This window comes from Marmota flaviventris, chromosome 1 (assembly GCF_047511675.1).
Source record: "Marmota flaviventris isolate mMarFla1 chromosome 1, mMarFla1.hap1, whole genome shotgun sequence".
Taxonomy (NCBI): Eukaryota; Metazoa; Chordata; class Mammalia; order Rodentia; family Sciuridae; genus Marmota; species Marmota flaviventris.
In genome coordinates, this window is record NC_092498.1 from 180,528,728 (window position 1) to 180,548,534 (window position 19,807).

The following is a 19,807-nucleotide window of genomic DNA, read 5'->3' on the forward strand; positions in this document are numbered from 1 at the left end:
CTCCCCATACCTTCTAGTTAAAGTGTGCAGCAGTGACATCATACTGTGCTTGAAGGAGTGCCTCACAAGCAATGGAAAAAGACAGATTATCTTTAGAATGTTATTTGGCAGCTGGCTTAGTTAAAGATCCCTCCACCCACGCTCTACTACATTGATTAATTTTTAAAGGAATGGCTAAATGAAGTTATCAATTATTTGTATGTAGTGCATTTGCTCTCATGCACAGTGTTATATTTTAATTTACTTTTTAACGAGTAAGCCAATGTGATTTTAAAATGATTCCCCATCTGGCATGCAGGCTAATAAAGAAATCTACTAATTTATGCCATATCAAATTTAGCCTCTTTTTTTTGTACTTTCTAATTACATAGTTCTCAAGAAAATCAAACTAGAAAAAAATGTATTTAACCTCTCTGCTTTTTAGTACATATACATAGCTATTTAGAAATGGAACATTCATTTTTGGAAGTCCTAGGAATATGAAAACTGTATATGACAATTCTATCTTCTGTTATTTGACTTTATTGTAATCATGCTATGTGAAATTGGAATGACAACAAAGCAAACTGATCATTTTGCAAAATAACTGTCATCTGAATTATCAGAGAATTCATTTATGTTCTTCATTTTGGTGGGGTATATTATGATCAATTTTTCAAAATATATTGTAAATCACATAAAGTATGCATCATAATTCTTTCTTACTTATTTACTCATTACATTTATTACTATACCATGTGCCACATTGGATTGTTTATACATATGCAAGCCCAAGGAGATATTAAAGTGGGTTAGTCAGCTTTGCATCACTGTGACCAATAGGTCCAACAAAAACTTAGAGGAAGAAAATTTTATTTTGGGTCATAGTTTCAGAAGTTCACTCCATCATCAGCCAACTCCGATGCGCTGGGCGAAAGATGAGGCAGAACAGCATGACAGAAGGGCATGGTGGAAGAAAACTGTTCCGTTCATGGCAGCCAGGAAGCCAAACAAGAGCTCTGCTCACCAGGGACAAATTCTAAACTCCAAAGGCACACTGTCAGTGATCTATTCTTCCATCCACACTTTACCTATCTATAGTCATCATCAGTTAACAGCTTTCATAATGTGATCATTTCACCTGTGAAAATTCTTGCAATTGTCTCCCACATGAGCTTTTGGGGGACACCTCATATCCAAAACATAACATAAGGTTTGAGGTGGCAAATTCTTTTGAATTAATTTGCTATGAATTTGGAATATTTTTCCTGATTCAACATGTGTGAGTGTTTTGAACCCACAGATCATTGTACACATTAACTATTATTCATGTATTCATAGGGGGCTGGGGTTGTGGCTCAGTGGCAGAGAACTCGCCCAGCATGTGCCAGGTACTGGGTTCAATCCTCTCAGCACCACATAAAAATAAATAAATAAAATAAAGGTATTGTGTTCAACTACATCTAAAAAAATATTTTAAAAAAACAATACATAGGATCAACAAGAAAGGTTACATATAAAAAATCTGGATATTAATGAGTACAGGTCCATGTTTTTCCACATGAATATGAAACAAAAATATTATACTTACCCTTTCTAGATGTCTCAAAATGAAATTATGCTGCTGCCTTTCAGATGGATCATGGATTGTCTGAAGGAGACCATGTTCTTACTGTAATAGTTGAATCGCATTGATTTGATTAGCCAGACATACAAAACTCTTATGGGAAGTGAGACCGTCAGACTGGGAAAGAGTGGCTGCATCCAATATTTGTGAAGCTCCACTTTGCCCTTGAGTCTCTGAGGGATGCCAGATCCAGAAAGCTCTTTTTTCTTCCTCATCATAATCTGATTTTGTTCTGAGTTTCCCTCACTCTGAAAGAACTTGTACTGGCCGTCTCTGCCTTCTGCTCAAGAGGATACTCACAATCATGGAGTTCTTCTGGTTCCTGAACACTGCCACATGCTCACCAGCAGGAGGAATGTCCTTGCTCCGTTGTTTCTGAACAAAGCCTCACTCTTGTATTTCCAGAATCAAAGAAAGTTCACTTCCCAAGTGTGATTCTGAGACTCTATCCTAATATTATTTTTACTTGGTTGGTGCTGATGTTGAATTTGATCTGAGGACCACAGTGCATTTTCCTTCACTGATCTGTCGTTACTGGCTCTAAAATATATTTGGGAGTGCAACAGTCTTTTACATAATGGAAAGACAATGGAATCAAGTGTCAAACAACAGCCTATCTCTTAGCTGATTACTGTCTGCGTGATTAAGTCAATTTATTTAAATCTTCTGAATCTTTGGTAAAATTAAGGTCACAGTAGTCTACCTGAGAGATGCAGCATGGAAACCGCACAAACTGATAAATGCAAAAAAAAAGTCTTATAAATATCTCATATCTTTTCTCATGAATATGACAAAAGTGGTTTTGTTTCATTTGGTTTTGAACTAAGCTACTCAAAATTGACACTAATTATTGGATATACCGCTACGCAACTATTTTATATAGGCCTGGAAATCTTAGGATATGATCTATCTGGGATTTTCCCCCTGAAAATAAACATAAAGTATTCAAATATTTCACAAACAGATTTGCACACTTGAACACTATTTTTGTATAAAAGTCTTATAATGACTTCTTTTTTGCCTAAAATTAGCATATCTTTTTATCTAATTAACTCAGTTAAATAACTAATTCTTTCCTTAAAAGCTTTCTAAATTGATAGTCTGTAGTTATTCATCTAGTATCTATTCTACTTAGAAGTAAGCAACTCTGTTTTGTTCTTAGTCAACCACATAATTTAACCATATAGTTTTTAAAAATGTTTGCTGTACCGATCCACCCAACATCTCTCACATTCTTCATGCTTCCATTCGTGGGAGTACCCCATGTATGCAGATTGCGACAATGGGTTTTCTGAGAAATTTGTAGTAGACCTGGTGGTCAGTTAATAAATATGCAAGGAACTTGTTCCTTCAATTTCAGTCTTTTAAAATATATTTTCTATTTTTAATTGACAAACAATAATTGTACATATTCTGATACATATATATATATATATATATATATATATATATATATATATATATAAAATGATCATAGCAGGATAACTGGCATATTCCTTACTTCAAACATTTATCATTTCTTTGCAATACTTGGCTCTCATGAACACTGTTATATTTTCATTTACTTGGTAAGTTAAATTTGGTAACAATTTAATTGTTGGTAACATTCAAAATGCTCTGAATATTAAAACATTTTGAAATGTACAATTAATTGCTGCCAATCATAGTTATCCCACTGTGCTATAGAACATTAGAGGTTATTCTTCTACCCAACCACACTATCCCTTTAGTTTTATAATGAACTTATAGACTTAACCTCAGTCTGTGCTGCAGAAACAAAATATCACTGATGGGCCTGATAAACAACTCTGGATTTCTCAGAAGATGAGAACCTAAATCTTTTACGTGAGCTTCTTAGAAACTTTAAAATTTAAATGTCTGCTTTACTTCAAGAACTGTGACCTGATCATTTAACTGTTTGGTTAATGAAAAATTACAGGAGAACAGAAGGTAAAAGAGAAGGACAGGGCTTCAAATTGATGCCTTAGAGTCACCCAACACTCACCTGTTTTTTCTCCAAGGTAGAATCAAAAGAACTAGAAAGCAACTGAATATCAAGGTGGGTGACTGTGAGGTAACACAAAAGTATAATAATAGAATAATAGACATGCAGAGACTTGGAGAAACCCAGAGACTTTAGATAGTGAAAGACGGTAAAACGGAGCACCCCAGCACCAGTCCCATGGCAGCAGGTCAGAGGGTAGGGATAGAAGTGAAAGAGGAAGAATCCCAATGAATGCCACTGGCACAGCTGTGCAACCTGAAGAAATACAGTCTAAACAGACAGTAGATGGGATCTGAATAATAAACTGGCTCTGGAGAAGTTTCCGGCACTTCCCAGAGTATTCTCACAGTGCCATAACATGGAGCCATCTTGAGAAGGTCTGGCTTAAAGTTCTGGGAATCAAATGTCCAGGCATCTTCCCATCCCCAGATGCCCACAAAAATATTGCTGTATTGGAAACTTCCTTGATAGTCAATTTGGCCCCAGGGTAGAGATTCTGACACTAACCCACTGAGAATTATATATGGTGGGAAATTGGACTGCAATATGTAAGGGAATGGAAAACACTTCCCCTTTAAAACTGAAGTTCAGGGAGCCATCCACAAAAATCCAAGGGAAGGAGTAGCTACATGTGATTTTGCATGGGATCTAAATCTTGTAACACCTGAGTTAGGAGTGATGATTGCAAGGGGCCTAAATCCACCACTCATCCCCACCCCCTGTACAGATAGTTGTGACTCCATCACCTCTCCCTGCCCTCAAGAGTCCATGCTCACGGAACTATGAAATAAATCTTTGTAAATCTTTGCCTGGGGAGTTCGGAATTTCACCTCTCAATGCAGGGCATCTGAGAAGTATCCCAACTGGCTCTAGTCACAAACCACCACACTGGTCACCTGACAAGCACATCAAAGAGAAGAAAGGGTACAACCCCCAGCCTTCAAGGGCCACACAGCCTATGACATAGAAAGAACCACAAATTAGCATAGGTTGATGATTCATTCTTGCCCTCATAATCAAGCACTTTGATGGAAAAGAAATTGTTACTTTTTATTAATAATTGTTGTTACTGCTTCCTTTGTTTTACTTCAAATTAAATTTATTTTTTAACTTTTTTGTTTATTCTACATTGTTTTTGCACTTTCATTTCTGTTGGTGTGTTTATTTGGTTTTCCCTTTATTTTCTTATTTATTTTTATTGCTTCCTAAGAAGATCCTCACATAAAAGTGAAAGAGATGTCCATCCTAATAGATACACGAATATCAACATAGAAAAATAAATAAATAAACAAGGCAATGTGCACCTCCTGAAGTTTATAATTCTTTAGTAAATAATTCCAAATATATCAAAATGGTTGAAAAGTCAATGAATTCAAAAGAATAAATTATTTAAAATCTCAATGAATTCCAAGAGGATACAAATGAGCACATAAATGAATTAAGGAACACAATGCAATTGTTAATGAGAAATATAGTAAAGGAATACGAGATTTTGAAAAGAATCAAACAGGAATCTTGGAAATGAAAAGTCCAATAAGTCAGATTAAGAACTCAGCTGAAAGCCTCCTAAACCAGATCAAGTTGAAGAAAGTATGTTGGACTTGAAAACAAGATTGAGTAACATTCAGATAGTAATAAAGGGAAAAAATATGAAGGAGCAGACCACACAAATTTATGTCTGGGTCACCAGTCAAAGACCAGAATTATGCTTAATTGGAATACATGAGGAAAAAGAACTACATGCTGAAGACACAGAAAATCTATTCAATGAAATAATAAAAGAAGAAGTTTTCTAAATCTTGGAGAAGATGTGGACATCCATATAAAGAAAGTCTTCTAAACCCCAAATAGCATGAATGGAAGAGAACCTCTTCATGACATATTATAGTTAATTGCCCAAAGTACAGAACAAAGAGAGGAAAAAGATGCACGACAGAAGCACCGAGTCATATTTAAAGGAAATCCATCAGAATAACAGCAGATTTTTCAGCAGAACTAAAGGCCAGGAGAGCATAGAATGATGTATTTCATGTGTCCTGAAAGAAGATAACTGCCAACTGAGATTACTATACTCAATAAAATTATCCCTCAGAATTGAAAAAATAAAGATCTTTCATGATAATGGAAGCATAAACCAAGAGAATGCATTACTAAGCCAGCATCAGAGAAGATATTTATGGGAATCCTACACCAGAAGAGGAAGAAAGATAATAACAAGCATGATCACACTACAGGAGTAGACACACAAATGAGAAACAGGAAGGATTCAGACATTATTAATAAAGAAAATAATCAAATATTTAAAATGAGTAAGACAAGAAGCAACAAACAGAATGTTCAAAAGAATTTTAAGAAAACCAACAAAATGACAAAAACAAGTACATACCTTTCAATAATAACCCTGAAAGTAAATGGTCTTAATTCTCCAACTTAAAAGATGAAGACTGGCTGATTGGATTAAAAAGCAAGACCCAACAATATTCTGTGTGCAACAAATTTACCTGACCAGCAAAGACATATGCAGACTGAAAGTGAATGGATGGAAAATTATATTCTATGTAAATGGACCCTGAAAGCAAACTGGGGTAATTATGCTCATATCTGACAAAACAGACTTCAAGCCAAAACCATCCTGAAGCATCATAAATTCTTACTACATAATGATAAATGGAATAATCCATCAAGAAGATATGATTATAAATAAATAGGCACTAAATATCAGAGTACCAAATTTTATAAAACAAACATTACTGAACATAAAGGAAGAGATAGGCCCTAATACAATAATGGTGGGTAACATCAATACCCCACTCTCACTGACCCCTCTCACTGACCCCCTCTAGACTCCCCCCAAAAATTAACAAAGAAACATCAGAGTAAAATTAGACTATAGATTAGGAATTAGTAGACACCTAAAGAACATTCCATCACACCACTCCAAACACAATAGTTTTTTCATCAGCACATGGAACTTTCTCTAAAATACATCACATGTTATGCCTTCAAGTAATTCTTGGGAAATTCAAATTTGAATATGAAGCACTTTGAAATTACTTCACTCAGAACTTGCTTCCTGACCTGTGAAGTATCTGTATTTTGTTAAAGCCACAAAACCTAAAGCACTGAACTGGAACTCAGGAGACTTGGAGCTGAATCTTGCTCTTTCACTGACAGCTGGGGAATTCAATGCTGTGTTTCAGTATCATCATCTATGTGACACTGGGCAAATTACTTGACCTCTGTTATGCCCTAATTTCCTCATCTGGAAAAGACAGTAATAAAAGTATTGGCATTTTAGTATTATTGAAAAGAGTTAAAAGAGATTATGATTATAAATGGTTTAGAACAATACTCAGCTCATACTAAGAATGTGTCTTGTAATTCCTATATTATCTCCCTTTACAAAGCTATACTGAGAACCAAATGACATAATGAAATTTTATTTATTTTTTAACCACTATATAGCAAATTACCACCAATTTAGCAGCTTAAAACAACACCTGTTTATTTTCTCACGGTTTCTATATGTCAGGAAATCTAGGAATGGCTTAGCTGGATTCTCCGCTCAGGGATTCAAAGGGCTGACATCATGTTATCTGAGGTGTGTGTGTATGTGTGTGTGTGTGTGTGTGTGTGTGTCTATGTTTTCTTTCCTAGACCTTAGATTCTTTTCCCAGCCCCATGTGGCTGTTGGAAGAATTCGTACTAAGGTACACATCTCTAACGAGGTGTCAGCCTGGTATTCCTCTCAGCAATAAGAGGCCCCCTGCTGTTCCTTGCATGTGGTCCTGTCCATCATATGTCAGTCACTCTCTTCTTACTGACTTCCAATATCTTTTCACCAGATGAAGAAAACTTCCTTCTTTTAGAGAGCTTGCCTGATCTGTTCACCTAGGATAATTTCCCAGTTTGTCACAAAATATAACCCGATCACAGAATGATACCTCATCATGTTCACAGGGGAAGAGACCAAATGAGGACCAGGTCATTGACAGTTGTTCAGAATTCTCCCTTCCACAAATGTGAACATGAAGTGAAAATTAAAAGTAACATACAAATATAAAATGAGCATTTTCATGAGTAATTTTTACTGTTGTCATCATCATGATATGAACAAATTCTATCTCATACAACACTGTTCTTATTTTCAGTGGTTTAAGTTAGATGTAAAGATTATCCCAATCCATCTGATTATTATGCAGCTCAGAGCTTAGTATTGGTTTTATAACTCCTCAAATTCCTGTGATCATTGGCTGAGATATTTATTTCCCACATATCCTGCTCCGCTCCTTGACTAACAAACCATGGAATTCTCCCCAAAATAAAGTTCCATGGAGAAATTTTTTTTCTGTTATTGTCACCATTCCATAAAACGCTCAACAATTACTATCCTTTCATGTGTACCAATACATAAATTTCCTGAGGTCTGCTTTTACTTGATCTTAAGACAAACTAAGGAAAATATCTTAATGATATTAACCAGGAAGTAAGAGGACAGTCTTAGAGATGCTTATTCAAAAGCAACAGGAGGGAGCTCAAAGGACTCGCTTAGTTATGGATTTGTCATTTAACCAGCACTCACGAGGACCTCATGTATTCTAAAAAATCTCAATAAAGTAATAAAAGAGTCTGTATGGAAAAGTTGAAATGCTTACATAAAGTGTTTATATTTTTTTTAAAGAGTGGGAAAATTTAACCTCTAAATCCAAACAAGAAATTTCTGGTATTTTGTTAACAGGAGTGCCTTCAGGACAGGAATGAATTTCATATTCTCACAGAGATTAGTAAAACTTTAATACATGGAATTGGGTAGTATTGCACAAATTATATCTGTGTTCAAATAATTTCTTATTTTGTTGGTTACATGATCTTGGATGAATGACTCTTCCTCAGCGGGACTTAGTTTCTGCCTCTTTAACATGGGATGTTTGAGGATTAAGTGAAATACCCCATGCTAAGCTCTTAGAACAATGTCTTTACACAGTGAGTTTTTAGCAAATTATGATCTTTGTTCTTATTGCTTTGATCATTTATTTTAATCATCATACCACATGACTCCAAGTTTGGAATGTAGTAAATGCTCAGAAAATATTACTTTCTTCACTCTCCTTAAACATGTTTGTTGAGTTGAACTGGATCCATCAAGGAGGGTGTTTTGAACATTAGTAATTAACAGGTTAAAAAGGTTACTGTTTAATTTTAATTTTATATGTTTTTTCTTCCTCTTTTCCTCCCTGGTTGCCTGCCTGACTTCCTTTCCTCCTTCCTTGCTTCTTTCCTTGTCTTTCTCCTTCCTTTTATTTTATTTTATCACCCCTCCCCATCTTTCTTTTCTTTCTGTCTTTTTTTTCCCCAAGCAGATATTATTTTAAATTTCCGAACAACTTATGTCAGCAAATCTGGCCAAGTTATTTTCGAAGCAAGATCAATTTGCATCCACTACGTCACAACCTGGTTCATCATTGATTTAATTGCTGCCCTGCCCTTCGATCTCCTGTACGCTTTCAACGTCACAGTGGTGAGTCAAGAGCTTGATTCCACACAGCGTTTAAGCTTGCTTTCACCCCTATATTTACTTTTTCACACGTTCAGGTTTAAAATGTTTACAGCGATTTGTGTTTCCCGGGATTTGTGCCCTCAATAAAACTGCCAGGGTACCCAATACCATGCAGGCTACATTCTCCACTTGAGGAAGTTACTTCCTTGGAAATCTGTATTACCTGTTTTTATTCATACAAATACCCAGAACCCAGAATATTTGAAAAATTATCATAAATATGGACTCAATAAACAAATCCTTTGATAAGGAAACCATCTGTAGGGATATAACCATTACTTTATATTATCTAAAGAGATATTTTCTTCCAAAAAATTGGTGGAAAGTTTGAAGAATTCTTTCCCCTTTTATGATCTTTAACTCCCTATGATTTCATTATTCCTTGGCAAAACCAATGCAAGACCAATTAATACAGAGAGGAATGTTGATATTAAAAAATTAAATTAATTCAGTCATTTCTTATAAATTCTTATAAAAATGTTGGATGGAGTAGAAACCTGAATGACACAATGATTGACAAAAAAGTTGAGAATTTTCTTGAATTTGTATTAATACTCATAAATTTTCCTCTTTCTTCCTCTAACCCCCTTATCCTTATGTCTCCTTACAAGAAGGTATGCCCACATACAATAGTAGCTACTTCTACTATTTGATGATGGATATCCTTAAAACTTTCAAACACTTCTTTATAAATGGAGAGACTTTTAAGGAGGTCATTTTGAATCATAAATGCAGTTTTCTGCTTAACAACTTCAGCATGTAAAAATTTTCTTTAACATTATTCAAAGTAAATAAATCTCCCAGTCAGTTAACTGTCTTTCATAGAAAACATATCCTTCATTAAAAATTTAAAGGTATAGCTTTCAAAATGAAACAAAGAGATAGATGTTTCAAATATAGTCATTATTGACTTCAAAAATGAATGTGAAACTGTAATCCTATTTAGCATACTTTTTTTTTCCTTTTTAAATTGCCTGTACAATATTGTTTTTACTCCTTTCTTTTTTCCCAAGTTGGAGGGTTGAGAGTGTCGACATGGTTAAAAGGTTTATAACATAACTGAAAGGAAAGTTGGCAGGAGAAATCTTGTGTATTAATATCAATCAGTGCTACATCAAACTGTTATCTGGGCTTTTTAAAGTGCTTTTGAAGATTGAATTTGACTAGATAAGTGTACTATAATGAAAGTGTAATGACTTAAAACAGATTTTTTGGAAAGCTGCAAAAGAAGTATATAATTCACAAAATGTTTTAAAAAAAAAAAACTTTCTGAATTCTCCTGGCAAATTGTTAAGTAAATGTTATTTAATAGAATTCTGTTTAAAATTATTTTGCTGCTTTGCTACTGAATACTAATAGATTTTTCATGTTCCATTTTTATTTGGATACTGAACAAATAGGAAAATCTTAAATGTGTGTATATGGTATGCAATTATTCATAAATTATTAAGAATTTATAGAATAGAATATATAGCATGTGTTTTTATATAATTAACATACACATTACTTAAACTAACGTGGATAAAGGATTTCTACAAGTCAAATTCTCATATTTTGATGAATGTTAAATACTTCACTTTCACTGGGCTTTTCACTGTACTCAGCTCCCTTTTTTATTAGAGCATTATAATTATACAGACTAATTGGGTTCGTTTTGACAAATCATACATGCAAGGAATTTGATTTTGATTTTGATTTTCATCCCCCACTTTCCTACCCTCTGCCCTGCCTCTATTTCTCCTCCTCAATACTACTCAACTTCCTTTCTTCTACTTATACATGAAGGTGAAATTCCCTTGGGTACCTTTATATGTGAATATAATATGATTTTGTTAAATTCATTCCATATTTCTTCCCCTCTCCCTTCCTTTCTCCCTTTCATTCTCCTATATCTATTCCACTGATCTTTCCTATATCTTTATGAAACCTGATCGCTCCCACACACTGCTTCCTTTCCCTTTTTTGGTTCTAATTTCCACACATGAAAGAAAACATTCAATCCTTGATTTTCTGAGTTTGGGTTATTTTCACTTAGCATGATTTTCTCCATTTCCATTCATTACCAGCAAATGCCATATTTCATTGTTCTTTATGGCTGAGTAAAACTCCATTGTGTATCTATGTACCACATTTTCTTGATCCATTTATTTATTGGCAGGCATCTGAGTTACTTTCATCATTTGGCTATTGTGAATTGTGTTGCTATAAACATTGTGTTGCTATATAATAGCATACTATTACTATAGTATACTGATTTTAGATATTTTGGATTATACCAAGGAGTGGGATAGCTGGGTCATATGCTGGTCCCATTCCTTGGTTTTTTTTTTTTTTTGATACTTCCCTTTTTAAAAAATTTCTTTCATACGTGACAATAGTAGAATGCATTACATTCATAATTATCCATTAACAGCACAATTTTTATAACTCTGCATATAAAGTATGTTCACACCAAATTATGCCATTATACATGATCTGTCTTGCTGATTTTTTTTTGCATTACAATTCTTAATACACCTTTATATCACAATATCTCTGTTTGTATATAAGGTATGTTGACACCAAATTCACATCTTCATACATGTATTTTGTATAATGATGAGGGTCTCCTTCCACCATCCATGCTATTATTCCCCTTCTCCCTCCCTTTCCCTCCCACCCCTATTCCCTTTCTAGAGGTAATCTTCCTTCTATGCTCTCCCTCCCTACCCCACTTGGAGAGGGGAGGGGGTTAAAGACTGGGACCATTCCTTGTTTTTTAAGGGATCTTCATACTGCTTTCCAAAGTGGTTGCATTAGCCTGCAGTCCCACCAACAATGTACCTTTTCTCCCACATCCCCACCAGCGTTTATTATTCATGTTCTTGAAACTTGCCATTCTGAATGGAGTAAGGTAAAATTTTAGTGTTGTTTTGATTTGCATTTCCCTGACTGCTAAAGATGTTGAAATTTTTTAATATATATTTTTTGGTCATTTGTATTTCTTCTTTTGAAAATTTGTTCATGTTTTTGCCCATTTATTGCTTGGGCTATTTGTTATTTTGGGGTTGAGTTTTTATTTCTTTTTGTATTCTGGATATTAACCCCCTGTCAGGCGTAGCTGGCAAACATTTTCTCTCATTCCATAAGCTCTCTCTTCACTTTCTTATTCATTTCCTTGGCTGTACAGAGCCCTTTCAGTTTGATGGCATGCCACTTACTGATTCTTGATTTTATTTCTTGAGCTTCAGGTATGTTGCCAAGGAAGTCGGTAGCTGCACCTATGTGATGGAGTGTTGACCTTACTTATTCTTCAAGCAGGTGCAAGGTTTCTGGTCTAATTCCTAAGTCTTTGATCCATTTTAATTTGAGTTTTATGCAGGGTGAAAGATAGGGATCTAAATTCATTCTTCTATATATAGATATTCTGTTTTCCCAGCACCATTTGTTTAAAAGGTTACCTTTTCTCCAATATTTATATCTGGCCCATTTGTAAGAATGTGGGTCTGTGTCTTCTATTCTATTTCATTGGTCTGCATCTATTTTGATGCCAGTACCATGCTATTTTTGCTATTATAGCTCTGTAATATAATTTGAAATCAGGTATTATGATGCCTAATGCATTGTTTTTCTTGTTCAGAATGCTTTGAATATTCAGGGCCTCTTATTTTTCCAAATAAATATATGGACTGATTTTTCTAGTTCTGTGAATAATGTCATTGGTATTTTGATAGGGATTATATTGACTATGTATATTGCTTTTGGTACTATGGCTATTTTGACCATATTAATTCCACTTGTTCAAGAGCATGGGAGATCTTTCCATTTTCTGAAGCCCTCTTCAATTATTTTCTTCAGTCTTCTTTAGTAGATCTTTTACCTCCTTGGTTTGATTAATTCCAAGGGTTTTTTTTTTTTGAGGTTATTGTAAATGGGATGGTTTTACTGATTTCTTTCTCAGCTGAATTGCTGATAGATTATAGAAAAGTTATTGATTTATGGATGTTGATCTTGTATACTGCTACTTTGTTAAATTCACTTTATCAGCCCTAGAAGTCTTCTGATGGAATTGTTTGGGGTCTCCTCGCTATAGAATCATGCCATCAGCAAACAGTGATAGTTTGACTTCTTCTTTTCCAGTTAGTATTCCTTTAATTTCTTGGCTTTTTTCATCATCATGTCCTGTGAACCTAGCATGACTGCCTTATGAAGAATGAAAGTGTAGATCAACATCTGTGTCAGTAAGAAAGACAAAGAGGAAAAAATAAATCCTCCTTATCAATGATTCTTTTCTGCTTTCCACAAGTCTGGACCTATGATCATTTAAAAACCTGATACATATGTTTGTTAGCCTCTTCTAATAGATTATGATGAATTCTTTTATTTGAACAGAAAAGTTTGCTCAAGGTATTACATTTCTTCCCAAGAAAACATGTTGTGAGAAATGTTATAAATTATGTTGTTATACTGCAAAGACTTATAAAAAGAAAAAAAAATAACCATCCAAAAAATGTGTCTTCCATATTTTAAAAATATTCAGTTAGTGCATCTCCATAGATGTCAATCAAAATGCATTGCTACCGGAACCACCATTTGACCCAGCTATTCCCCTTCTCGGTCTATTCCCTAAAGACCTAAAAAGAGCATGCTACAGGGACACTGCTACATCGATGTTCATAGCAGCACAATTCACAATAGCAAGACTTTGAAACCAACCTAGATGCCCTTCAATAGACGAATGGATTAAAAAAATGTGGCATCTATACACAATGGAGTATTACTCTGCATTAAAAAATGACAAAATCATAGAATTTACAGGGAAATGGATGGCATTAGAGCAGATTATGCTAAGTGAAGCTAGCCAATCCCTAAAAAACAAATGCCAAATGTCTTCTTTGATGTAAGGAGAGTAACTAAGAACAGAGTAGGGACGAAGAGCATGAGAAGAAGATTAACATTAAACAGGGATGAGAGGTGGGAGGGAAAGGGAGAGAGAAGGGAAATTGCATGGAAATGGAAGGAGACCCTCAGGGTTATACAAAATTACATACAAGAGGAAGTGAGGGGAAAGGGAAAAATAATACAAGGGGGAGAAATGAATGACAGTAGAGGGGGTAGAGAGAGAAGAGGGGAGGGGAGGGGAGGGGAGGGGAGGGGTGATAGTAGAGGATAGGAAAGGCAGCAGAATACAACAGACACTAGTATGGCAACATGTAAATCAATGGATGTGTAACTGATGTGATTCTGCAACCTGTATACGGGGTAAAAATGGGAGTTCATAACCCACTTGAATCAAAGTGTGAAATATGATATATCAAGAACTATGTAATGTTTTGAACAACCAACAATAAAAAATTTTAAAAATAAATAAATAAATAGGACCAAAAAAATGCATTGCTACCATCAAAAAAAATGTCTTATATGCTTTGGCTTTGGCTCTGCCCCTAATTGCTCATGGCAATTGTTTTAAATACAGCTCACACATTTGTGTATTGAAACTTACTGTGTTTATGTCACCATGAAAGACAGAATGAGAGATAAAATTATGAACTAGATGTGGAAAAGGTATGAATCCCAGTTTTATCACTTGTCAGTGGAGTGCCTTCCTTGGGGAAGTTAACATCAAATTAGGACTAAAATGAAGTATTAACAAGTCCTACATTTTTTGAGCAACCTGAAAATGTAGCATTTTATCAAATGCTTTGCTAAATGTCTGACATCTAGAAAGACCTCAATACATGTTAGTTGGCCTCCACCCCCTACTTTTTTTTTCCTTTCACTTTTCCCTTACCCCCAATTGACATTAAGAAGGTGTCATACACACTTGATAAAAGAGAAATTGCTATTTATAAGGTGTTTTGAGGTATGCAGCTGTCTACAAGTGACTTATAATTCTCATTGACAAATTCAGAATATCACCCAAAAGTAATGAATGTTGTTTCAGATTACATATTTACATTTAAAATAATTATATCTGTTTCTGTCATTCATCAATAAACCAAAATTCACATTTATAGCCAGTTGTGGACTCTTATAGGAGCAAGTAAAATTGTTTTTTAAAATGTACCAGCAAAATAACTCAGCTGCCTCATCTGAACACCCAAGCTCATGTCCCTTGTCTTTCCAAATAACTATTATTCTCATGTAAGGGGAGCACCACATTCTTCCCTTAAGCATTCTCTTTCTGGTCAGAGAAAATGAGGAGACTGTGTCAGTGTCATGTGTTTAGATGATTTCCTTCCTGGACTTCTGTTCTAGCTTTCATTTCACCAATGAAAAATGGTCCACATCTGTATCTGCCTATCAAATAAACTCCACCCCAGCAATGCCCAAGTGACAAAGTAGAAATCACAAAATCTTAGCATATGACTATCTATCTTTCTACCAGCTTGAAAAATGACAGATGAGAACCTGGCTCTAATGTAGGGAGAAAGTAAACCTTAGCACAGAAGAATAACAATTCATAAAAATGACTATAGAAAATGAACATAAAACTATGATGCACCAATTAAAAAAATTTAATGAACATAGAATTGAATCATGATTATATTTAACTTCAAGAACTTTCCAGCATGGCTGTAAGTTAAAGTAAATGTCATGGCATGAATTTAATGCATGAGCCAAGTTGTGCTGCTCTGTCTTCTACCCAGGTGTCTCTCGTGCATCTCTTAAAGACTGTGCGGCTGCTTCGTCTTTTGCGTCTCCTGCAGAAGCTGGACCGTTACTCCCAACATAGCACAATCGTCCTGACTCTGCTCATGTCCATGTTTGCGCTCCTTGCCCACTGGATGGCGTGTATCTGGTATGTCATTGGAAAAATGGAGAGGGAAGACAACAGCCTTCTGAAGTGGGAAGTTGGTAAGGGCTTACATTTGTCACATTTTCCATTTTTAAGTTGAAAATGAAGGTTCTCTAGAATTTTGGAGGAGGTGAAAGATATATTTTTTTCTTACTGCCAATTGTTTCTCTCTCTCTTTGTCACTCTATTATTCATAATACAAGTGATTCCTTTCAAAAAATATTTTCTGGAACAAACTTGTGGTTTTTGTTTTTTTTCCCAAAAGTTAACTGGTTAAACTTTATAGTTAAAGTAACTTTAAAAGATCAGAACAGCTATAAATGTGTTCAAATAAATAATGTGTGATTTTATCTTGACGTGTTCCAGTGTAGAGTTAGGAACAGTAAATCACTGGGCAACTGGTCTATGGATGATCTCTGCAATTCTTTAAATCATAATAATCACTTATATATGAGGTTCTGTGTCAATAGAAAGATAACCCTTAAATTAATGGAGAGATACTCCCTTTAAAAAGAGAGAACTCTTATAAATGGTATACTCTATCCCATTTAGCACTCTTTGAGAATCTGTGCTTATAGAGAGGATTAGATATTTACAAATGTCATTTATAAAAATTTTGTATTCCCATAATACTTGAAATTTTATGGAGGATTCTCCAAGCGTTACATAATTCTGCATAAATGAATCTGAAACACTAAGCACATGGACACATTTTTAAATTCATGGTAACCACAGGAAATTTATAGAAAATAAAAATTCACAAGACCATAACCTTCTATCCTAAAATATCTACATTCTTCTCACAGTCATACCCTTTAAAGAACTGTCCCTATGTAGGAATTGTTTTTCTTAATCTGACATTTAATCAAAAGAATCTGTTTCCTACTTGACTGGAAGATCCTGCCCCTCATCATCTCCACCAAAAATCAATCTTGAACTTTTGAAAGAAACTCAGACCTTTTCAAAGGGATGAAGTCCCAGGGGACTCCCAAGAAAGAAAAGTGTCCTAACTTTTCCTGCCAGCACTTACTTGGCAGGATGCATTTGGAACATCCCCTGTGTTGACTCCTAAATGCCACTCTCTCACCATAGGACATACACAAAGCCTTCAAAGGGCATCACTGCCAAATGAGACAGAGCTTTCAAGGAAGCAGCTTCAAGAAAGTGGATCTCCTGCTCAGCTTCTTAAACAAAATGTTCCTACACATTCCAACTTTATTTCTAAATTGCACAAAGCAACTGATATGTTCTGATCATTTTATCCTCAGAATGTTTTTTTTTTTTAATTTTCCTTGTCAAAGCGTGTTTTCTATGCCTTGCTGTGGATCTCAATTCTCAGAAACCAAGGAAAGGGGTACATAAAGCAGCTGAGTGAAGAAAAAAAAAACTTCCTAAATCAAATGGGACCCAATGAGAGGAGAGAGTTGGTTAAAAAGAGTATCGAGTCCTGCACTGTAATTTGATTAAAGCATTTACTACCTTCATCATATACTGTAGCCTTGTCCTAACGGTATTCAGTGAACTACAGCATTAGCTCTCTGCCCTCTGTTTGGAGTCCATATTAACATTCTGACTTGTGGTCAGCACCTGATTCCTTTTTAGATGTGACCTAATTTCCTTCAGGCCCCAGACCTATACATTCATATTAATTTGTAAGGCTTGTCTAGTCTGAGAGTCTCCAGATGGGGAAATTTAGCTTATTCACGCTCTCAAATTTAGTTACATGAGGAAAGCTTTTAGTTTAATTTCCAACATGTCCATCCTGCCACAGATGTACAGTATAGCTGTTTTTCTTCCCACAAACATGCAGAGGTATTTATTTTTCAAGAAAAAAATGGACCAATAACCTAAACTGCGCCTGTGTTACCCACTTCCTTGGGCCTGGTGTTATGGTTTAATGTGATGAATAAGAAGTTGTAAGCTGCAACTCCAGATAGCATTGGCATGATGAGATGAGGGGAAGAGCATTGGGCTGGGAGCAATGGACCTCTCCTGTCATCATGGCTCTATCACTAACCAACTCTTAGATTTCAATCATTTTGTTCACCAGTCTGTGCCTCAGTTTCCTCATGTACAACAAGAGAAAGTTCACCACATAACTAGAAAGTCTGTTTTTAGGTTCCATAAGTATGACTCTGACAGAGAAAAACAAACTTGATATTATTTGCTTCATATATGTGTATATAAATAATGTGTACATGTGTATATAAATAATAAGAATATATGCATAAACTTATTATAGTTCAGTATCTACATAAGCCATCCACTGCAGCCATCCAATATCCATCGGAGGGTACATCCATAAGTATATCCTAAGACTATAGCATGTCAGGAACTGACACATTCTATTCAGTTACCATAGAATAATTGAACATTGATCTTTAGAGAGTTAGATTTCCTGGTCCAAATAACTCTCAGGATATGATTAAGAAAGCAGTGTGCTTCTTATGTCTGTAAATATTGTGTTTATTGACTTGGACAAGGACTGTGCCTTCCTATAAAAATTACTCACATCATTTGTTCACTGAAAACATTTTCCAACCGAGATTTGTATACAAATTAAATAATTATGACCTTCCCTGTCTAGTTTTATAATGAAGTGGTTGAAAGCCTAGGTAGATTTAGTTCTTACTATGTAATTTCTTCACTGGTGATGAATTTCATCTTTTTTGGTCCAATTACTATGAATCAAAATATTCATCACACAAATAAAATCCACTTAGAGAATACATTGTTCTCTGTCTTTGTGGCTAACATATAGAATCGATTCATCTTCCTGGAGGTAAAATTCCTTTCTAATCATTGTTAACTGCCCTGAAATGATTTTGTTCTTTTGTTCTTGGCGGGCCCTCTAATTACAGGTACAGAGTGTTTCAGTATTTTATAGCAGATGAAATCAGTGTTAATCTTTAAAAGATGTTCAGGGTCGTGTCTTAAAGTATCTATTATTGGAAGGAAAAAATTGTATTTGTGAACTTTTGCTATATATCAGAAACTGGCTATAAAGTGATTGGCCTGCTGTTGTCTTTTACTTCATTTTTAATGTATTTTGATATTATAATTTAAGAAAATTTGAGGGTTGGATTATTGTTCTATGTAATTTTAGATCTAGGAGGACCCGAGGCCAGCTCTTTGACTTGATGAGGAGAAATTTGACAGTATGTTGTACAAGTTCCGTGATGGCAAGGGTTGGTTTATTGTGTCCACTGCTGTTTCTCCACTGTGGGGTACAGCTCCAGGCACATGGCAAGTATACCCACAAAAATGTTGACTGAATCAATGTTCAATGGCATTCAATTACTAAATGAGAGTCATGGCACAAGGACCTAGATTCTCTTGCTTTTTCTCTAGAAATCTAATCATCTTGAATATTATGAAGTTACAGAGAATGGCTATTGAGCAAACTCTTTCTGGCTAGGAAAATTGAGAAGATTTAAGAACAGAGTGATTACTTAAAATTTGGTTATTTTTTGAAAAATATTTATTTATGCCCATTATATGCTTGGCCCTGTCCTAGGCACTGGAGATACCAAGTAGTCTATTTAACCAAATAGCATATTTAATATCATGCAGCTTAAAGTCTAATGGGGAAAACCAGAGATTCAAAGGGTGTATTACAGTGATACGGTCCATAAGAGGAATAGGCGGAGAGAGGTGACAACTGATGCTAACTATATTAGCATAGACTTTTCAGGGATAGCCTGAGTTTTAAAGAATGAGTAGGTCTTGTTTGTACAGATGAGGAGAAAAGGGCATTTGTGATGATAGCAGGGACATGTCTGTATGAAACGGTTCTCTAGAACTGGCATGAAGGGTGCATGGTGGGTGGAAATAAGGTGATAAGTTCAAAGAGATAGATAA

General features: G+C 35.1%; 1 protein-coding gene across 1 annotated transcript in view; it reads left to right on the forward strand.

Moving 5' to 3' along the window:
* Positions 1-19,807, forward strand: part of Kcnh8 (potassium voltage-gated channel subfamily H member 8) — a 346,203-nt gene that overhangs the window by 218,214 nt on the left and 108,182 nt on the right. Inside the window, exons 6-7 of the mRNA XM_027923181.2 lie at positions 8,972-9,129; positions 15,798-16,005. Of these exons, the coding sequence (XP_027778982.1) occupies positions 8,972-9,129; positions 15,798-16,005 (366 nt within the window). The remainder of the gene's footprint in view (positions 1-8,971; positions 9,130-15,797; positions 16,006-19,807) is intronic.